The sequence below is a fragment of the Colossoma macropomum genome, unplaced genomic scaffold (genome assembly GCF_904425465.1).
Source record: "Colossoma macropomum unplaced genomic scaffold, Colossoma_macropomum, whole genome shotgun sequence".
Lineage (NCBI taxonomy): Eukaryota > Metazoa > Chordata > Actinopteri > Characiformes > Serrasalmidae > Colossoma > Colossoma macropomum.
In genome coordinates this window covers 19,866,323-19,886,952 of record NW_023494796.1, presented here as the reverse complement: position 1 = coordinate 19,886,952, position 20,630 = coordinate 19,866,323, and the positions used below count along the sequence as shown (strand labels likewise).

At 36.8% G+C, this 20,630-nt stretch overlaps 1 protein-coding gene across 2 annotated transcripts; it reads left to right on the top strand.

Moving 5' to 3' along the window:
• Positions 1 to 1,832: 1,832 nt before the first annotated feature.
• LOC118816612 (CD48 antigen-like) lies at positions 1,833 to 19,508 on the top strand. 2 transcript variants are annotated; one of them, XM_036583099.1, is made up of 6 exons: positions 1,833 to 2,015; positions 13,828 to 14,160; positions 16,406 to 16,690; positions 16,873 to 16,980; positions 18,112 to 18,257; positions 19,325 to 19,508. In XM_036583099.1, exons 1-5 carry the CDS (start codon positions 2,006 to 2,008, stop codon positions 18,219 to 18,221), a joined length of 846 nt encoding a protein of 281 aa, XP_036438992.1. In that variant the 5' UTR covers positions 1,833 to 2,005; the 3' UTR covers positions 18,222 to 18,257; positions 19,325 to 19,508. The 2 variants fall into 2 exon arrangements, with proteins under 2 accessions (XP_036438992.1, XP_036438991.1); XM_036583098.1 differs by lacking the exon at positions 19,325 to 19,508 and having other exon boundaries at positions 18,112 to 18,506.
• Positions 19,509 to 20,630: the final 1,122 nt, after the last annotated feature.

Here is a 20,630-nt window from a genome sequence, read left to right as displayed (position 1 = left end):
GACATCTCCTTGGTCCTCATTCCAGCACCTTTGTACTGTCCTCTATTGGTGCTGGGCCTCTATCACAGGTCTGCCTCCAGTAGCCTTCCCTCCCCATACATATTATTCGTAATCTCATCCTCTTTTTGTTTTGTTTCTGCACATGAGCTTGTTTCTCTGTTTAGTTTACTTGTCTGTTCAGTCTGTTTCCATTATTAAAACTCTTGCACAGGTGTTCAAGAACTGTGAGCCAGGTCTGTTATATTATTAGGCAAATTTAGTTTCAACCTACAAGGCTAGTTAGGAGTAGCTAATTTTCTCACTGCTGTAGGGAAAGAGTCATTTTATGAGGAATTTTGTATGAAATTTTGACTTTTTTGCCCTGGGCAAGCAGTCTGTTTAGACTCCCATTTCATATGGGAGGTCTTCCTAAAACAGCTAAACACATTATGTAAGCGCTTGTGTGTTTAAGAGATACACAATGTGACTCTGTGAGGAAGTGGACAAAGCGAAACGAATTCCACAGATAATATCGGTGCATTGATGTGCCTGAGCCTCAGGACGAACTGCAGGGTTGGCGGTGAACCGCTGAGTGATTAGCAGTGATAAGGCTCTGAAAAACCCACAGTGTTAAATGTACATGTAGAGTGTTAAAACAGCTACACACAGACATTATGCAACCAGTGTCACTGCTGGTGACATCCCATATAAATAAAAACAAAGCATGGCTTGGCCTTACTAAGTCGTGGGAACAAGATCCCAGTATGTGACCACGACTTAGTAAGGCATTGGTATGAGATAATTAAAGACTTGGCCACAACTTAATTATCTTGTTCCTATGCTTATAAATCGTCGCCACGCATTAGGATCTCGTTACTACGCGTTAATGCGGCCTGGCCATGCATTATTTTTATTTACATGGGATGTCACCGGCAGGCCTTCATAGTTTTTTTATTACAAAGGATGCCAATATGATACAGGAGACCACTGTTTTTATCTGCTGTTATACTGTCTGCATGCAGTGACGGTGTAATAAAAATAATAATATGCCCAAATATTGCATGTGGAGTCTCTAATGTGTAAAAATTGAATTGAAAGGTTTTGTTTCAAAAGACATAAAACATTTTTTCATTAGATGTGGACTTCTGCACATACAAGAAGTGTCAATGGTACATTATGATAAATACCACCATTATTAAGGGCTGGGCAACATGGGCAGTATTTTTTACGGTGTTAAAACACTGACCCACTGCATCCTTCATTACAAAGAGGGCAACATTTATCCCGTTTAACTTGATTTAGTGCAAAATATTGAATTAAAATTATTGTATTCATAGGTTTTTATTGATTTTTTAGTGTATTTTTACTGGTTCTTTCTTCTTTGTTCCTGCTGATGAACATTTGTCTGAACATTTCTTGAAGTATCACGATATTAGATTTTCATCATATTGCCTACCTCTATTTCCCCTCAATTTAAGAAAACTCATTTACTCAAATTGAAACTGCCTTTCATTAGAGTCAAGACCTCATTTGACAGGCAAAACATGACAGGCAAAAGCACCACCTGTCTTACTATATAAATGTGTCCTTGGTAGAAAGTGAAAGTTACAGTCGTCAGTGCCAAATATAACCAGCTTTTGTCATTTGATGATATTTATGTGTTGTACTTGACTTTGCCATTTCAGATTACTGTACTAAAGGAAGCTTGTTCGACTCTTCATTCTAAATTTCTTTAGTGTGAGAGAGCAGGTAAGATGAACAATGGTTTATTTCAGTTTGAAGGACACCCTTATCCTAATGTAGGAGGAGACAGAGGCTGCGCAGTATTTAGAGTACAAACAGTTACTGCCTTTACTGGTGTGCTCAACTACAAACAGCTCAGTAAAACACAAACCCTGACAAACTGACCTTGGAACCTGCTGCTTTTCTTCTTCCACTGAAATCAGTCAGTCTGGACATCTTGGTGGGCGTGACCAACAATGATACCTTTTCTGGACCCAAACTTTAGTGAGACATTAGGACCTCTATGAAGTCCGGTAGGTGAAAGTTTTATACTCACTGGTGAAATGGAGTATAGCAATGAAAATCTGTATAGATTATATGAATCCTGCCACTGCTGTGAGTTACTAACAATCTTTTGAAATATATGTATGAAGGGTTTTGTTCCAAAATGCATAATAGACCACTTTTAAAGATTTCTTTTTTTCATGCTGTTAGGAATACAAGAAACATTGATGCTACAATAAGGTTAATAGCACTATTGCTAGGGAAATAGAAATTTCTTCCATTGTATCTATATACAGCATTTTGGAATGAAACTCTTCATATTTGGTAGAGTGTGACTCTGCGACACAAACGTTAAAACTTTGTTGATCTAAGTACAGGTGGTGGTGCCGTAAGACCAGCTGAACCAGTTTTCAGATGTCAGTCAACAAATCAGTCTGTGGCTGTGTTCAAAACCACATACTGCTACACTTTTCAGGCTAACTTATTCATATGCTACTAGGCGAGCATACTTTGTAGTGAGGTAGTGTTCTGTTATGGACACAGCCCGTGCCAAGTCGAGTGAGCTTAACTTGTCTGGTTCAACAGGACTATGACTGCTTGGCATGATGGGGCTGCCTGCCCCACCCAGCGGCGCTCCCACTTGAGGTTTAATGTCAGGTGGCCTAAAATGGCCAACGTAAATTAATGACCAAGGAACATCAATTTCCCTCTTATTTTACTGGTCATAAATACTGTCAACTGTCAAACATGTAAACACGTAATCTACAAACACTCCCTTGTTTAAATTTACTGTACACGAAATACTTAACTACTTTAAATTGAATGCCTAACCACTGTAAAGTAAATGCCTAACCACTGTAAAGTACATGCCTATCTACTGTAAAGTAAATGCCCTATTGTAAAGTCTGTAAAGTCTAATGTTCACTGATGGTGGGAGGCACTACTCGTTTTCGCTTTCTTTTAGCTGTTTGCCGCACTGCTTTACGGCTGGTAGAGCCCTCAGTGACAATAAGTATGTAAATTTCTCAGACTGTGGTGGGGCAGTTTGAACCATTTTTGCACGATTCGTCATAAGGGAGCCTAAATATTTGAACTCTGTTGGCCAGAACAGCGGTGAATCACCCCTTTAGGTATTAAAAACACAATGAAATAGCCTCATTTACAATATTTAACTTTATATGCCCACTAAAGAAACACAAGCTAACAAACAAAACGCAAAATTGCAAGAATGTGTTTGTTAAATGTGATACTGCCTTCGAATATCTTGCTTGGGAAGTAGTTGACATTCAGCGTTTCCTTTCATTGGCCTGAATGAAATTGGCGCGTTGCCTGCAGCTCGACTCGGCTCAGTTCATCCAGCTTATGCCTTATTTTGCTCTCAGGCCGCCGACACGCGCTGTGCTTTTCAGAGCAGCCCGTTTCTCCCAGGTTTTGAGCTGTTCTGCTTTCAAGTGGAAATTAAAGAGAGAAAAAGCTGAATATCCGATAAAAACCACCTTCGTCCTCCAGCCGCGCTCCAGAAAGATGTCGGAGAACTTTTTCAGGATTCCTTAAGCTCTCATTTGCGTGCTTTGCTGTAAGTCTGCTCTCATAAACACATTAGTTTGATAAATTCTGCAGTTAATTGATCAGCGCGTTTTATTCATTTCAGAGCTTTGAAAAAAGTTGGGGGGTCAATTTCTGTTTAACATGGTGGATAAAATGAGCTCATTTCTGCTAAAATGGCCACCTTATGAACTGACTGTTGAAAACGATTTTTTTTTTTTTGCTGGCTCATTTTAACTCAGCACGTGGCCCATTTAACCTGATTACACTGGCGCTGTGTTGGAGGCGAATGTCTGACACTTAAATAGCCAGTATATTTAATTTATAAGTTAATATATTTTCAACTTAGAATGAAACAGGAGAGCAGTCTCAGTGATTCAAAACGCGCCTGAAAGTCATGCAGTAGTTTAAGAGGGATTTGTCAAAAAGTCGCCCAATTTACTTCAATCTATTCAAGCCTAATTCTGTATAGAAATGTACTTCACAGTGTAGACAGTCTGTTGTTTTGACTCCGCATTTTAGCACATTGAATTGGAAATTCTAATTATAAAGCGAATTACAGCAGCAAACACTGTAAAATGGTACTTCTAATAGTAAGTTAGCATAACAGTAATTTGTTTTACACTCTGATAATTATTATTTATTATTGTTTTTTAAAGTTATTTTATATGGTTTTAAGGCAACCAGGTTATTAACGTACACATTCTTTACAGACACTGCAGTTCTGATAAATCAATCCGTTATTAATCTTAATGTTACTGAACTGCTTTGATTCACTCCTCAGTAGTGCACATGTAATGTCAAGCTTTTTATTAATTATTGTGTGAAATGATGTTGCTTAAAGTCCTAATTCAGCAAAATCCCTCTAAATGAGATCAGTCAGGGAAAAGGCAGAGGGCACACAGAAGAAAGAGCATAAAGGACGGAGAGAGTAGAAAAACGTACAGGACGGAATGAAAGGCGTAAGAGCATAGTCACAGAAGAAGCCCACCCTTGTTATGAAAATATTAATCCTCCGACTGTGTTTGAGACATTTTCCCACTTTTGGTGTTCATGGCCAAAAACAGGCTCCCCATTAATACTGCTTGTAAAACATCATCCTTTAATGTTGCAGCTTTTAGCCAGTACGTTTTACACTTCCTTTAGGTACATAACAGTAGTTTTACCTGAGAGTACAGCGCATACTCAATAAGCATGATTTATTTGATGTTTAAACTATAACCAGAGGCAAAAATTATTCTTGTCAAAAGGCATAAAGGACTGGTAGGTTTTGCCATGATCAATATACGGTACTGAGCAAAAGTCAGAGACCACCCTTCATTTATTTAATTTCCAAACAAAGTGGCTGTTAAGTACAAGATAATGTTTTTTCAGCATCAGAAAACATATTTGACAGAAAATTACACAGAATCCCCAACAACTAAATATAATATTACATTTTGCCTTCATTAAGCTTCCAATCTTTTCAGAAGACTTTCTTTCAGTTTTCAGTGAAACCTGCAGGAATATTTTTCACCTCCAAAAGTTGAATCTAAGACATTGTTTGCATTTTCTGCTTTTTATGAAAATAAAAAAATAATTGATTAACAGAAATCACGAGAAAACTCTCACTGTCCTCCATCTTCTGATATACAGCGAATTCCAAACACAGAGTCTCAGCACAGAAAACGGATATTCTCAAAAATAAATGCCCCCTTCTCTTAAAAATAATGAGACACATTAATAATTGTAGCACCAAAGTCTCCTTTTTGGCCTTTTCCTTGAAAGATTCTTTATGACGGGGTTTTTATTTCAGGTGGTGAGTAAAGGACTAAAGTAGAGCTCAGTTTCCTTTATCGTAGTGTTCAAATCACCTAAAATGGTAGAGAGAGTGTTCTGTGTGAGGCTCGCTCCTCCATCGAGGAATGGATTTGTTGACACTTTTGGGAAACTCGGCGCATTAAAGTTAAAGTGGGCGGTCGCTCTTCAGCGGAAGTAGCTGAGCAGAATCAGCGGCGCGAATCTGTGGCACAGTTACATTCGGCGTCTGACGAGCGAGATATACAGCCGCCGTTCAGTAAAGCCAGACGTGTATATAAGGATGGTGAAGATTCGTACCGACTGCTGGGTTGTTCAGGCTCTTTGTCTGTCCTGCTGAAAGTCTGAATTCTTGAATCAATATTGTGCGGTGTGTTTTAGTAAATGTATGTAAATAAACAGGAGAGATGTAAAAATGGTTAAAGTCCTGCTGTTCGGGTCTTACAGGTTACAATACAATCTACTGTTTTCCTCCTTAAAACCTCTTATATTTTAGTATGTGTACAGTGAGAGTGATACTATGGATGTTTCATTAGTCATTTTAACTCTGGTTGTTTTCTTATCTTATTTGACCCATTTACTGTTTTTCTTGATCATAAATATGATTTAATAAGACTTGATTAAATTTGTCCTGATTATTTACCTGAACAATATATATATATGTATATATATATATATATATATATATATATATATCCTCCTCTTGAACATAGAGACATGCTTTATATAAGATAACTATATGTATACAAGATAAGTCACCAGAATAAGTTTGATCTGAATCAGATCAGAGATAATGTGAGTGTAATTTTGAGGGTTTTAAATGCTGCCCTGACTGTGTAAAATCTGCTGACATTTCAGCTAAAATTAATCTTAAAAATTACTGTCATTTTTAATATCCAACTTCTGTGTATGCAACACAGTGTACGCGTGTTTATAACCTTGTTCAGTAAGCAGTCTAGATTTGATTCTAAATCGCAAATTGTTTATTATGGTCCTAAATCATATAATTGTTTAATATGATGTGAAACGTTTTTTATAGCAAGTATGTTGTTGCTCCAGTCTTGAGCATTAAATCTGTGTTTAAATTGTTATCGTAATACAGTTATGACTGTTGTTCTCATCACTTGAGCATTTTATCACTATTCACCAGTGTCAGGTTTACGTTTCCTGTTACACTGTGCAATAATACTATCACTGAAAACAATGTGCGGTTTGTTTCTATACAACGTGCAATATTTCATCGCTGCTGTTGGAACAAAACCTTGCATCTCCATTATTGTCATTTTTCAGTTTTTGACATCATTTGAAGATGCCTGTTACCCTTTACATTGTACATACATTTTATGATGAATGGACCAAAAGAAACAGCCCAAAATGACTTGGAAAAAAATCTGGTTTCATTGACATACATTATAAGTAAAGTATGTTTTTTCCTTCTCCTGTAAAGTTACCATTTTGGAGGTACAGGTTTTGTTCCGGCATCAGCGATTCTGGATGAAGAGAGATATAAAAGATACAACCCCTCATCACCTGGTTTAGTCCTTCAGTTAAAATCTTACAGATCAGAGTAAAATCTGCTCTTTTCCTTCCTAAAAACTCTTATATTTTATTATGTGTACAGTGAGCTTATGTTACTTTATATGTGCGTGATATGGACGTGTCATGAGTCATTTAACGCGCTGCTTGTTTTCTGGTCAAATATGACTGATTTACTGCTTTATTGATCATAAACTTGGCAGTTTACAAACTTAACAGTATAGTACCAGCCGGTGTAACATTATGGAGATAACATTTAGGTCATTTTCAGAAGTGCGTTTAATTATTAAATGTGATAGTCAAAGAATTAAGAGATAATACAAACACACTGGGTTCTGTGCAGGTACATTTTTCGTTCATCGAGGCACAAACACTGAATATTTCCTCAAAGATACAACAGTGGTTTTAAAGTCCAGTTATGAACCTTAAATAAGTTTTCCAGGTGAAAAGTATGTTTTTGTACCTTTTCATAACCTAGCAAAATAAAAAGCCTGGAGATGGGATGGGGTGTGTGGAGTCAGTACAACTTAGAAAATATAATTTAAAAGGATTATGGTACAGTTATGTTCCCTGACTGAGGTACTGAGATGTACCCTTGAGGGTACCACTTCTGTGACAAGAGGTCACTTATTAGTGAGCCTAAATATTTGAACTCTGTTGGCCAGAACAGCAGTGAATCACCCATGTAGGTATTAAAAACACAATGAAATACATACATATATACATACATACATACATACATACGTCATCTAAACCGCTTATCCTTCTGGGTCACGGTGGGGTGCTGGAGCCTGTCCCAGCTGCCATTGGGCGGAAGGCAGGATACACCCTGGACAGGTCGCCAGTCCATCGCAGACAATGAAATAGCCTCCTTTAAAATATTTAACTTTATATGCCCACTAAAGAAACACAGGCTAACAAACAAAACACAAAAAAAACACTTTCTAATTGCAAGTGCTGAATGAGTTTGTTGAATGTGATACTGCCTTCGAATATTTTGCGTGGGAAGTAGTTGACATTCAGCGTTTCCTTTCATTGGCCTGAAGTCATCGTTGTAGGCGATGTAAATCAGTCTGATCAAGTGCATGGTGGACAGAATAATTTTTTTTCTTACACGTAAAGATGTATAAACAGACAAAATAAAACAACAAACCAAATCCACTTTTGGTTTTGGTGTTCATAGCCAAAAACAGACCCCCATTACTGTTTGTAAAATGTTGCGCCTTTTAGCCAATAGGTTTATACTTCCTTTGGGTACATGTAATACTTTTACCTGAGAGTATGGCGCATATTTTTGAGAAGAATAACCATGATTTAATTACTATTTGAGCTACAGTTATAAATTATAAGTTAGAGGCAAGCATATTTATAAAGCATACAAAATACAAATATACATACATACATACATATATATATATATATATATATATATATATATATATATATATATATATATATATATATATATATATATATAGTTGACTGTTCTGCTGGACTTAAGATCAGGACGTGAGTGAGCGCGGCTTGTTTTAAAGTGAGAAAGTAGCCGAGCTCACCACATGGCATTAGAAAGAGACAGTAATCACAACACCAATACAAGAATTCGCCAGGGGCCCTTTGGGGGTTTAGTTTAATCTAAGACGTTGATGGTGAAGATTCCTACTGACTGCTGGATTGTTTAGGCTATTTGTCCGTCCTGCTGTCAGTCTGATTTCCTCAATCAATATTGTGCGGTGACTGCAGCGCCTTCTCCATACCTCTGCTCTTCGTGTTAGCAATACAGCTGAAATGCGAAATCTTTGATTAGCTGGCTAACAAGTCTGTCATTCAATCCACTATAGGCTCCAGCAGAACTGTAAAAGGCAAAGGAGAGAAAGAGAAAAAAACTCCTTTTAATGTATTTGGGGAAAGAATTAACTGACGGTAACTGAAATATATGAAATTGTTTCTTAAAATATTTATTTTTCACAGATGAAAAACAGCTGTGCAGGGCTTTTATTAGTATCGGCATTAACATACTTTAAATCATAAACGGACAAAGAAATGAAAATGTACTCTGTATATTTCATGTTCGAAATTCCATTTTGGACGTCGACCAATCAAAATTCCAGTTTAACTAAAACTGTGAGGCCTTTCCCTCCTAAGACATTAAATTTCATCACTCTGCTATCAGACGTTATGAGATTGTGGAGTCCTGCATCAGCAACGTTACTGCAACGTGTTGAAGATGAATGTGGGAATGAGGTACAGTCACCACAACACGAATACCGGAATTCCCCACATTACAGTTATGCTGTTCTGCTCCTGTGGCCAAAACACCAGAGAAAATTTCATTTCCTTCGATTATGAACTTTGTGTGATCTGGTCAAGGCTACACGCAAGCCGGTCCTACTGCATTTTCCTGACAAGTTTCGACGATGTTTACTAAATGGTTAATAGGAGGTGGGGGCGGCGCCCTTTAGCGCGTTGCCTGCAGCTCGTCTCCGCCCAGTCCATCCAGCCTGTGCCTTTCCTTGCTATCAGGCCGCCGACACGCGCTGTGCTTTTCAGAGCAGTCCGTTTCTCCCAGGTTTTGAGCTGTTCTGCTTTCAAGGGGAAATTAAAGAGAGAAAACGCGAAATATCCGATAAAAAAACACCTTCACTCTCCAGCCGCGCTCCAGAAAGATGTCGGAGAACTTTTTCAGGATTCTTCAAGCTCTCATTTGCGTGCTTTGCTGTAAGTCTGCTCTCATAAACATATTCGTTTGACAAATTCTGCAGTTAATTGATCAGCGCGTTTTATTCATTTCAGAGCTTTGAGAAATGACTGCACTTTTTACGACAAAGTTGGGGGTCAATTTCTGTTCAACATGGTGGATAAAATGAGCTCATTTCTGCTAAAATGGCCACCTTATGAACTGACTGTTGAAAACGATTTTTTTTTTGCTGGCCCATTTAACCTGATTACATTGGCGTTGGAGGCGAATGTGTGACACTTAACTGGCTAATATATTTAATGTAAAAGTTAATATATTTTCAACATAGAATGAAAGAGGAGAGCTGTCTCAGTGATTAAACACGCGTCTGAAAGTCATGCAGTATGTGCTGTTATTTTAGTCGAGTTTAAGAGGGATTTGTGAAAAAAGTGGCCCAATTTACTTCAACCTATTCATAATTCATAATTCATAATTCTATATAGAAATGTACTTCACAATGTAGAAAGTCTGTTGTTTTGACTCCGCATTTTAGCACATTGGAAATTCTCTTTATAAAAGAATTACAGCAGCAAACACTGTAAAATGGTACTTCTAATAGTAAGTTAGCATAACAGTAATTTGTTTTACACTCTGATAATTATTATTTCTTATCGTTTCTAAAGTTATTTTATATGGTTTTAAGGCAACCAGGTTATTAACGTTTTAAGATAAAACACTGAGTCATGTTTCCAGTATAGTAATAACTGGAGTTGATCATGCTTTATTTCGTGTTCATCTCAACTCTCTCTCTCTCTCTCTTTTATTGACGGTATGAAAAGCTTTGAACACTCTCGGTCAGATAAATATATATAATGTGTAAAAGACATGCAGTTCTTGCTAAAGCCTGATTAAACTGATAAATCACTGTGATGAGTCCGTTATTAATCTTATTGTTACTGAACTGCTTTGAGAGATTCACTCCTCAGTAGTGCACATGTAATGTCAAGCTTTTTATTAATTATCGTGTGAAACAATGTTGCTTAAAGTCCTGATTCAACGGAGAGAGTCGAAAAAAGTACAGGACGGAATGAAAGGCGTAAGAGCATAGTCATAGAAGAAGCCCACCCTTGTTATGAAAATATTAATCCTCCGACTGTGTTTGAGACATTTTCCCACTTTTGGTGTTCATGGCCAAAAACAGGCTCCCCATTAATACTGCTTGTAAAACATCATCCTTTAATGTTGCAGCTTTTAGCCAGTACGTTTTACACTTCCTTTAGGTACATAACAGTAGTTTTACCTGAGAGTACAGCGCATACTCAATAAGCATGATTTATTTGATGTTTAAACTATAACCAGAGGCAAAAATTATTCTTGTCAAAAGGCATAAAGGACTGGTAGGTTTTGCCATGATCAATATACGGTACTGAGCAAAAGTCAGAGACCACCCTTCATTTATTTAATTTCCAAACAAAGTGGCTGTTAAGTACAAGATAATGTTTTTTCAGCATCAGAAAACATATTTGACAGAAAATTACACAGAATCCCGAACAACTAAATATAATATTACATTTTGCCTTCATTAAGCTTCCACTCTTTTCAGAAGACTTTCTTTCAGTTTTCAGTGAAACCTGCAGGAATATTTTTCACCTCCAAAAGTTGAATCTAAGACGTTGTTTGCATTTTCTGCTTTTTATGAAAATAAAAAAATAATTGATTAACAGAAATCACGAGAAAACTCTCACTGTCCTCCATCTTCTGATATACAGCGAATTCCAAACACAGAGTCTCAGCACAGAAAACGGATATTCTCAAAAATAAATGCCCCCTTCTCTTAAAAATAATGAGACACATTAATAATTGTAGCACCAAAGTCTCCTTTTTGGCCTTTTCCTTGAAAGATTCTTTATGACGGGGTTTTTATTTCAGGTGGTGAGTAAAGTAGAGCTCAGTTTCCTTTATCGTAGTGTTCAAATCACCTAAAATGGTAGAGAGAGTGTTCTGTGTGAGGCTCGCTCCTCCATCGAGGAATGGATTTGTTGACACTTTTGGGAAACTCGGCGCATTAAAGTTAAAGTGGGCGGTCGCTCTTCAGCGGAAGTAGCTGGGCAGAATCAGCGGCGCGAATCTGTGGCACAGTTACATTCGGCGTCTGACGAGCGAGATATACAGCCGCCGTTCAGTAAAGCCAGACGCGTATATAAGGATGGTGAAGATTCGTACCGACTGCTGGGTTGTTCAGGCTCTTTGTCTGTCCTGCTGTAAGTCTGATTTCCTGAATCAATATTGTGCGGTGTGTTTTAGTAAATGTATGTAAATAAACAGGAGAGATGTAAAAATGGTTAAAGTCCTGCTGTTCGGGTCTTACAGGTTACAATACAATCTACTGTTTTCCTCCTTAAAACCTCTTATATTTTAGTATGTGTACAGTGAGAGTGATACTATGGATGTTTCATTAGTCATTTTAACTCTGGTTGTTTTCTTATCTTATTTGACCCATTTACTGTTTTTCTTGATCATAAATATGATTTAATAAGACTTGATGAAATTTGTCCTGATTATTTACCTGAACAATATATATATATATCCTCCTCTTGAACATAGAGACATGCTTTATATTAGATAACTATATGTATACAAGATAAGTCACCAGAATAAGTTTGATCTGAATCAGATCAGAGATAATGTGAGTGTAATTTTGAGGGTTTTAAATGCTGCCCTGACTGTGTAAAATCTGCTGACATTTCAGCTAAAATTAATCTTAAAAATTACTGTCATTTTTAATATCCAACTTCTGTGTATGCAGCACAGTGTACGCGTGTTTATAACCTTGTTCAGTAAGCAGTCTAGATTTGATTCTAAATCGCAAATTGTTTATTATGGTCCTAAATCGTATAATTGTTTAATATGAGGTGAAACGTTTTTATAGCAAGTATGTTGTTGCTCCAGTCTTGAGCATTAAATCTGTGTTTAAATCTATGCTGTCTAGTATGCAGTTGCCTTTTATTTTATATTGATATTTTTGCACATGAGTTGGAGAACCGCAATCTCGTTCAGATGACTTTGACTTGAATTTGGCGGCTAACACCTAACCCCCATCCGTGTTCTGATTGGTCGGTTTTCAGTCAGTGGCGCGAATCTTTAAAGCTGGTTATACAGCTGGTTTACCGCCGAGTAAAGCCTTCAAAGTGTATAAAGATGGTGAAGATTACTGACCACTGGATTCTTCGCGCTCTCTGTCTGTCCTGCTGTAAGTCTGATTTCTCGAGTCGATAATGTGCGGTGTGTTTTAGTTTGACTGAATCTGTAGTTAATAATAAGTTAATAATATAATTAAATAGTGTAGAGTGAAATTCTGGAAGAGGAGAGATATAAAAGATACGATCTCTCATCACCTGGTTAAAGTTCTCCAGTTCAAATCTTACAGATTAGAATAAAATCTGCTATTTTCCTCCTTAAGTAATTTATATTAAATAAAAGTAATATTTTATTATGTGTACAGTGAGCTTATGTTACTTTATATACGCATGATACGGACGTTTCATGAGTCTTTTAACTCGTTGCTTGTTTTCTGGTCAAATGTGACTGATTTACTGTTTTTTATTGATCATAAGCTTAGCAGTTTACAAACTTAACAGTATAGTTCCAGCCAGTGTAACATTATGGAAATAACATTTAGGTCATTTTCAGAAGCGGGTTTATTATTAAGTGTGTTGGTCAAAGAATTAAGAGATGAGATAATACAAACACAGCGTTAGAAATAAAGGTGCTGTGCAGGTACATTTTTCGTTCATCGAAGTACAAACACTGTAAATGTACCTCAAAGGTACAGCGGTGGTTTTAGGGTCCAATTGTGTACCTTAAATAAGTTTTGAAAAGTACGTTTGTACCTTTTCATAACCTAATGTTTTAAAACAGAACAATGAAATAAAAGCCTGGAGACGAGACGGGGTGTGTGGAGTCAGTACAACTTAGAAAATATAATTTAAAAGTATTATGGTACAGTTATGTTCCCTGACCAAAGGTACTGAGATGTACCCTTGAGGGTACCACCTATGTGACAAGAGGGGTGCTGCCCCAGAGACAGTTTACTACCTTTATTTCTGAGAGTGTACACAAACTGGTTGTACTTATATAAATAAAAAAAAATAATGAAAATCTACTTATTTTATATTTGTTTTTTTGTTTTTTTTTCAGCCATCTGGGAGAGTGGCTTCAAAGTTGAATTTATGTGAAATATTGTTTATACATTAGTACAAACACATTTTCTGTTTATACTGTTTCAGCTCTGCTGTGCTCAGCTGGAGGAGAGGCTGTCAGACTGCAGGAGCTGGAGGGAAACACTGTAACCATCCATACTGGATTAACTGGAGTTCAGAGTGATGCTCAGATACTGTGGTTTTATGGACCTGAGAATAAAAAGATAGTGAACAGTCTGGTGATTAAAGGGGAGACTAAACCGTTCTATGACAGTGAGAGATTCAGAGACAGACTGCAGCTGAACAGAAACAGTGGATCTTTAACCATCACAAACATCAGCAGAGAAGATTCTGGAGTTTATAAATTACAGATAATCACTGAAAATCGTTCTAACTGGATTTACAGGATTGAAGTGTATGGTGAGCAAATATAAGATTATTATTCATTTTTATTTACAGTTAGTTTATTTTGACACATTCGGAAGGCCTACCCATGCTCTGTACTAGAGATGAAACGATATTAAAATTTTATATCACGATTATCATGACCAAAATTATCACGATTATCGGTATTATCGCGATATTGCTCAAATGTTTTGAAAAGTAAAATAAATAAAAAAAATAAATACTGATACACAAACTGAAACTCGTTTCACCAACTTTTATATTAACACAAATAGAATTGGCAGCAATATGCACTTTTTATTTGCATAAACATTAAAAAATAAGGTCAATACATTTTTAGTATTACTTTTGTATTACTTACAATACTTGTGATACTCTGTAAACGAAAGAATAGCAAATGTATATTATTATTATTATTATTATTATTATTATTATTACTGTTATTATTCTTTTTCTTCTTCTTCTTCTTCTTCTTATTATTATTATTATTATTATTATTATTAATTACAATAACTATGGATTTCCCTGCATAGAGAATTAAATCTCGACCAACTCTGAGGTGGGTCTTAATGGAAAATTACTACTTCTAAGAAGTGCTGCACTCGGGGGATTTCTGTCCCTAACTGCAACTGCAGCTTTATTGTGCCGTTGTGGCGCTGTACCCCTAATCAACACAGTGCACCAGGAAAAACAGCCAAAATCACAGAGGAATTGCGTGACCGCGCTGTGAGCTGCAGACAGTGTAGAACTCACACAGTGTGTCTTCACCTGTGGAGCTGCTTCTCTAAAAGCATTTTAAAACTAAAACATAATTTAAAATTAACGCGCATCTGAGCTGCGGCAGAAACACTCCTAAAGTTTAATTTCTGAAACTCTGCTTTTCCCAAAAGCAGCACACAGCATTTACTCGCGCGAGATCCCGTCTCAAAGCACACTATCTTCCCTATGTAGTGCACTCCGTGGATCATGAAATAGCAAATCCTTCACCCAAAGAGTGCAGGAAACGTTCGACTAAGTCATCTATAATCAACATTAACAATAGGTTACAAATCCCCTATTTAAAACTCAACTGCTTGTTAATGATTATCGTGTTTGTTTGAACAGTAGCGCACTATGTAGAGGACATTGAGTGATTTGAGACAGGTATTCTCTTCTCAGAAAGTAAACACTGAAAGCGAGACGAGAAAGGGGAGCTGTGCAGATTGAACCTCTGCAGCGTCTCGTTCCAGAGCTCGTGTGACTGTTAACTCAGAGCTCATTTTGGAGACACTGCTCCACAGAAATGTGTTAAAAGCTTTAGTTTCGATTCACAGTTGATTCACCGATTGTTTTTCTTTTTTTCTTTTTTTTTAAGGCTAAAAGCTTCATTTTATATTATATATTATATATTATATATTTATATTACCGAACCATAAGCATAGGTTAAACCACACAAACCGTGACATTTCTTCTATTTCGAAGTCCCCACAGACTTCTGCGTTAAAGTTAACCTTGCATTCTCTAAAAAGTAGCGGGTGGTGGTGGCGAAATGACTCGTAAAGTTTGATGTGTTGCCCCCTTTCGCCGCTATTTTCTTTCGGCATGTTCTGCAGACAGGGTGGTCATCTTCAATTAACTTTCCTTCTGCATTCTTATAAAACCCAAAATATGACCAAACGTCAGACTTGGTCTTCTTAAAAGGCTGAAATATGCCCGAATCTCCGAGTTTTCACACCGCGGTAATCGACCGCGGTTTTAACGATACTTTAAAGTTCAAACGGTACTACTAACCGTCATTAATTTTACCGCGGTTTACCGTGAAACCGGTAACCGTTTCATCTCTACTCTGTACATTACCTTACCAGAACCAATACTAATGCAGAACACATTATGCACCAACAATATCAACATGAGCTCATAGACATAGACAAGTCAGATACAGATCAAACATGCTGTTTTAGCCATAGGAAGGAATACCAGGAAGGCCCAAACTAAAGTTTAATGAACAGCAGCTGCAGCGTGATTAAACAGAGGCAAATTTCACTTTACACTGCTAGATGTCTGTTCCGTTATATTATATTTTTACATATTGGTACTGTTAGTGAGTATTAACAAAAAGCTTGTTTTAATTGTACTTTGATATCAGTGCTGTTAGTGGTTGTAGTTACTGACTTTAGATCAGTGGAAATGTTAGTGGTTAACAGTGTTTTGACATATTGGCATGGTTAATGGTTGTAACGCTCTGCTGTGGTAATTTCTTATGTCCTTTGGTATTTTACAGCTCCAGCTCCAACACCAACCATAAGTCTGAAAAAAAAACACACGTTTCCAAGAGAGATCTGTGTCCTTGTGTGTTCTGTGGAGAATGGGAAGGATGTGAATTTGTCCTGGTATGAAGAGAAAGAGAGAATCTCCACCACCAATAGCACAGACTTCAGTGGCAATATCTCTCTTCCTCTGAATATAACCAACCCAAACAACTCTACTTACACCTGTGTAGCTGCTAATCCAGTTAACAATCAGACAACCCCGCTCAACATTACAGAACTCTGTTATACTAACACAGGTAGGTTAAAATCATTATGACTGTTCATTGTTTATTTCTAATTGAATGGTCAATATCCTGAACACATTTGGTCACATAAAAACTACATATCAGAGGATTCTAGTTCCTCTGATGTTCTACTGAAGTAGGTAAACCTGCTAATAACATGAGTTTAAATACGTTTTATTTATTTTTTTTTACAGATTCAAAATCTATGGTGCTGATTGCTGTCCTAACACCTGTTGGACTGATTGCTGTTGCTGTATTTGCTGTTGCTGGGGCATGTTACTGGAAAAAGAAGACAAGAAGAGGCAATGAAAATCTTTCCTTATTTTAGTTTCTGTATTTTAGTGATGCAGTTTTAACATCTGCTACAATAGCAATTTTTTGTACATGTCTAATTGCTAAAAATGCTGAGCTGAATTATTGTACAATGAAAACAGAATTCAAAGGGAGTTCAGGAGGGATTTTTCTATGTATATAAATTTAATACTTAATCCTCATCCTGTTCTTCTTTAATTGGCCCTCAGAGCATTAGCTTATGCAAATAAATGTTATTATTTGATGGTATATGTAGTGTTTGCATGGTTATCAATGCTCATTCATTTTCTTCATCACCTACATTTTTAATCTATTTTTAATAAAATATTAACAATAAAAAAATACAGTGTAATTACAGAAGATATCGAAAGAGAAGATCTGTGATGGCCGGTGATCCATTACAATCTGCTACAGAAACTCTAAATAATACAGAATACAGAAAATAAACAGCCTAAATAAACAGGCCATGATAGCATGTAACTATCATACATGATCTCCTACTGTCAGACATAATAAGCTTGTGAGCTGTTATAATTAACACTTATTGAAAAAGAAACACTGCACAATCTGACTCACCTGTAACTCTATGACAGCCAGTCCTCTAGTTGCCTCTAAATTCTCTGGATTGCCAGTCTGTTTAATTGAGTTGTCACCTTGTGCTTGTTAACTTTACTAATAATGTGAAATGTCTCCATTTGGCATAAACGTAAACATGACATGTTAATACATTAAAATACCCAAATCATACAGTATCCATTTTAACTCGCTTGTCATGAGAAATGGTGAGTGTGGCAGCCCACTGAGCTGCTCTCATCTACATTCACTCATAGATAAAGGTTTGCTCATTTCATGATGCCTCAATAGTAAATGGGACTGTAAACATAATCCATTTTGTTTATATCCACTAAACTCCTCTATTATTTAACTTTATTATGGCTTAATCCTGTTGTACTCGGTTAATTACATCATGCAATGTAATGCATGAACTCATAAACAGCAGCAGCAGGCAAGCACAGAAGGTTCACAATCTCAGTAATGTAAATATTGTATATTTGTTCTGTTGTTCTCTCCGACTGATAAATATCAGGATCCTACTAACGTTCCCCTGCTTATCTTTTCAGGCTCATCTGCACCTGAAAGATATAATGGAATAAAATATTCGCCAGGATCTCAACAAAATGATACTCAGCCATGTGAGCCAAGCGTCTCCTTCGAGAGTGAAATTGTATAGACATGAAGAGGAAGGTGGACATCATCATTGTACTGTGTATGTTATGGGAGCCCAGGGCTGAAAAATGTTATATGTTATGGTCTTTCACCAAAAGAAACACAAAAAACATGATTACTAGTTGACAGTACCTATAGTTAGGGTGGCAGGAGTGTAGTATGATGAAGAACAAGCATTTGCTGAGCGGCTTCTTAAAATGGCACACACATAAGAAAAATATGACAGTAAGCCTTGGGCTCATTTGTTTATTTGTTTGGGTTTTTTTTTCCTTTTTTCTATTTAAGGAAAGAAAAAACTCAGGAAATGGTTATGAAGTACAGTGGCTACTATTTCCACAATAATGTGCTAGCTTTAAAAAAACAGTTTTAAACATTTCACTGTGGCCTGCTGCTACTGCCTGTCTTTCAATATTTACAAAGATATCACCAAAATCCCTTTTTCCACCATGAACCGACTAATTAACCCCAGCTTTTCTGCTAGTGTATATCAAAGTCATATATGCATCTGCATGCATCCTAACTCAAACAAACAAGAGAGATCATATCATAGAGAGATGATCGCAGTTAAATCATATCAGTTAAAAGAACTGCACTGGCTATCTGTATCATTCAGGATAGATTTTAAAATTCTGCTACTAGTTTTTATGGTTCCAAATGATCTTATAGGACCTCTCTATATCACATAGTGTCTGATGAATGTGTGCCTACTCTTCATTCTTACCTGATCCTCATTGCAGAAAATTTATAGGAACTGAAAGCCTTTCTAAGTTACATTAACAACATATATGAAAAAATGGGAAAGATCTGTTAACCTTACCACTGATGGTGATGAAGTGGTAAATAGCTTTTGTCTACACAGATCAATTATTAACAACAAAGGATATAGCAGTCAGGAAATATGATAAAGATGTGCTCAGCAGGTCAAGGATGAAGGAGCTATAAATGTAATGATTTGTCTCTACAAAGAAAGTTTAGAATTGTCCAGGTTATGGTCTTCTCTGTTTTTTTATGATTGTGAAAGATTAAGTTATACTTAATTGATCCTACCAGGGAAACTTGTCATTTTGCCGCCTAACTAATCCAGTCTTAACTCTCCTATACCACTAGGCTACCGGTCATCCCTGGACAATGGACAATAAAAAAGCGGGACAGGAAAAATATTGATGTCTTTGAGCTTTGGTGTTGACAAATACTTTTGAGGGTTCTTTTGACAATAAAGAAAGCAAACAAATGGAAACCAAATCAAGCCTCACCTCTCACTTGAAGCCCAAATAACCATCCTATAACTCTTATATTGGACATATTATGAGCAGAACCAATTTAATGGAAACGATGGATAGATACAATAAGGGGAATCATGAACAAGCTATTAAAATTCCACCAAAATTTCAAAATATCTGCATAATTCAATAGCTGAGATGTAAACAAAGTCATTCAGAGTGGTTTGATACATTACATTTCTTGTATAGTGGTGCTGATGGAAACCAGGGGTTGCCATGTCTGCAACACAAATATAGACAATTTATTTTTTATGCAAAACTACCAGCAAATGAACACGTTATACATTTTTACATGGTTTACAATGTTGATCATTGTAAAACAGCGGTGCATCTAAAAAAAAAAAATTGTTTGGAGACTATCTTGCCTTAGGACACCCTGCTTGTATCTCTGTGCCATTAACAGATTTGTTTTTTGTGTTTTAAGCCAATATCTTCTGACAAAATTATTGTGAAACAATATTTCAGGTGTCAGGCAGTGTATTCATAACCATTTTGTGTAACAGTTGTACTGTGAAGGAACTTTTAGAGGCATTGAACTCTTTTCATGTCTGGTTCTCATCATCACCACTGTGAACAATTCTGACTCATAAAGTTTAAAACTGAACATTTCACATCAGTGAACTCCGACACAAAGAAAAGGCAGGATATTCTAGGGAAACACTGTCAATGTCACGCTTCGGGTCTCAGTCGGACTCACACAGCCTTACGGACTCCAATTCCCAAGATCCCTCAGTTTGTCGTGTGACTCCGCCAACCAATCATCCTTTAATCAGGGGATCCCCGTCACCTGAGTACTGATTTAGCACCTGTTAGCCTGTCTATAAACGTCTGTCTGTCTGGTGCTTACCGAAGTATTGCCTGCTGTTCTGTTGTTTTGGTAGATAACCTTTTTGTGACCTTGTTTCTCATGGTCGGCTCTCGGATTCTCGCCTTTGGTTAAGACTTTGTATTAACTTTGTATTGGCTCTTTGGTATCGACCCTTGCATATTTATCTACCTTGGTTATTACCTTCTCCCATGTATCCTGTTTTGCTGCTCTGGTTTTTGACCTGGTCTGGTGTAAACCCTGTTTGTTTTAATAAACCTTACGGCTTATTGGGTTGGGTTCGCCAACCCAATCAGTATGAATGTGA

Bases quoted from the DNA above. Each gene is read 5' to 3' on its own strand.
- LOC118816612 (XM_036583099.1), top strand. The intron at 16,691-16,872 runs GTAGGTTAAAAT...TTTTTTTTACAG, and splicing joins ACTCTGTTATACTAACACAG to ATTCAAAATCTATGGTGCTG. The intron at 16,981-18,111 runs GCAATGAAAATC...TTATCTTTTCAG, and splicing joins GAAAAAGAAGACAAGAAGAG to GCTCATCTGCACCTGAAAGA.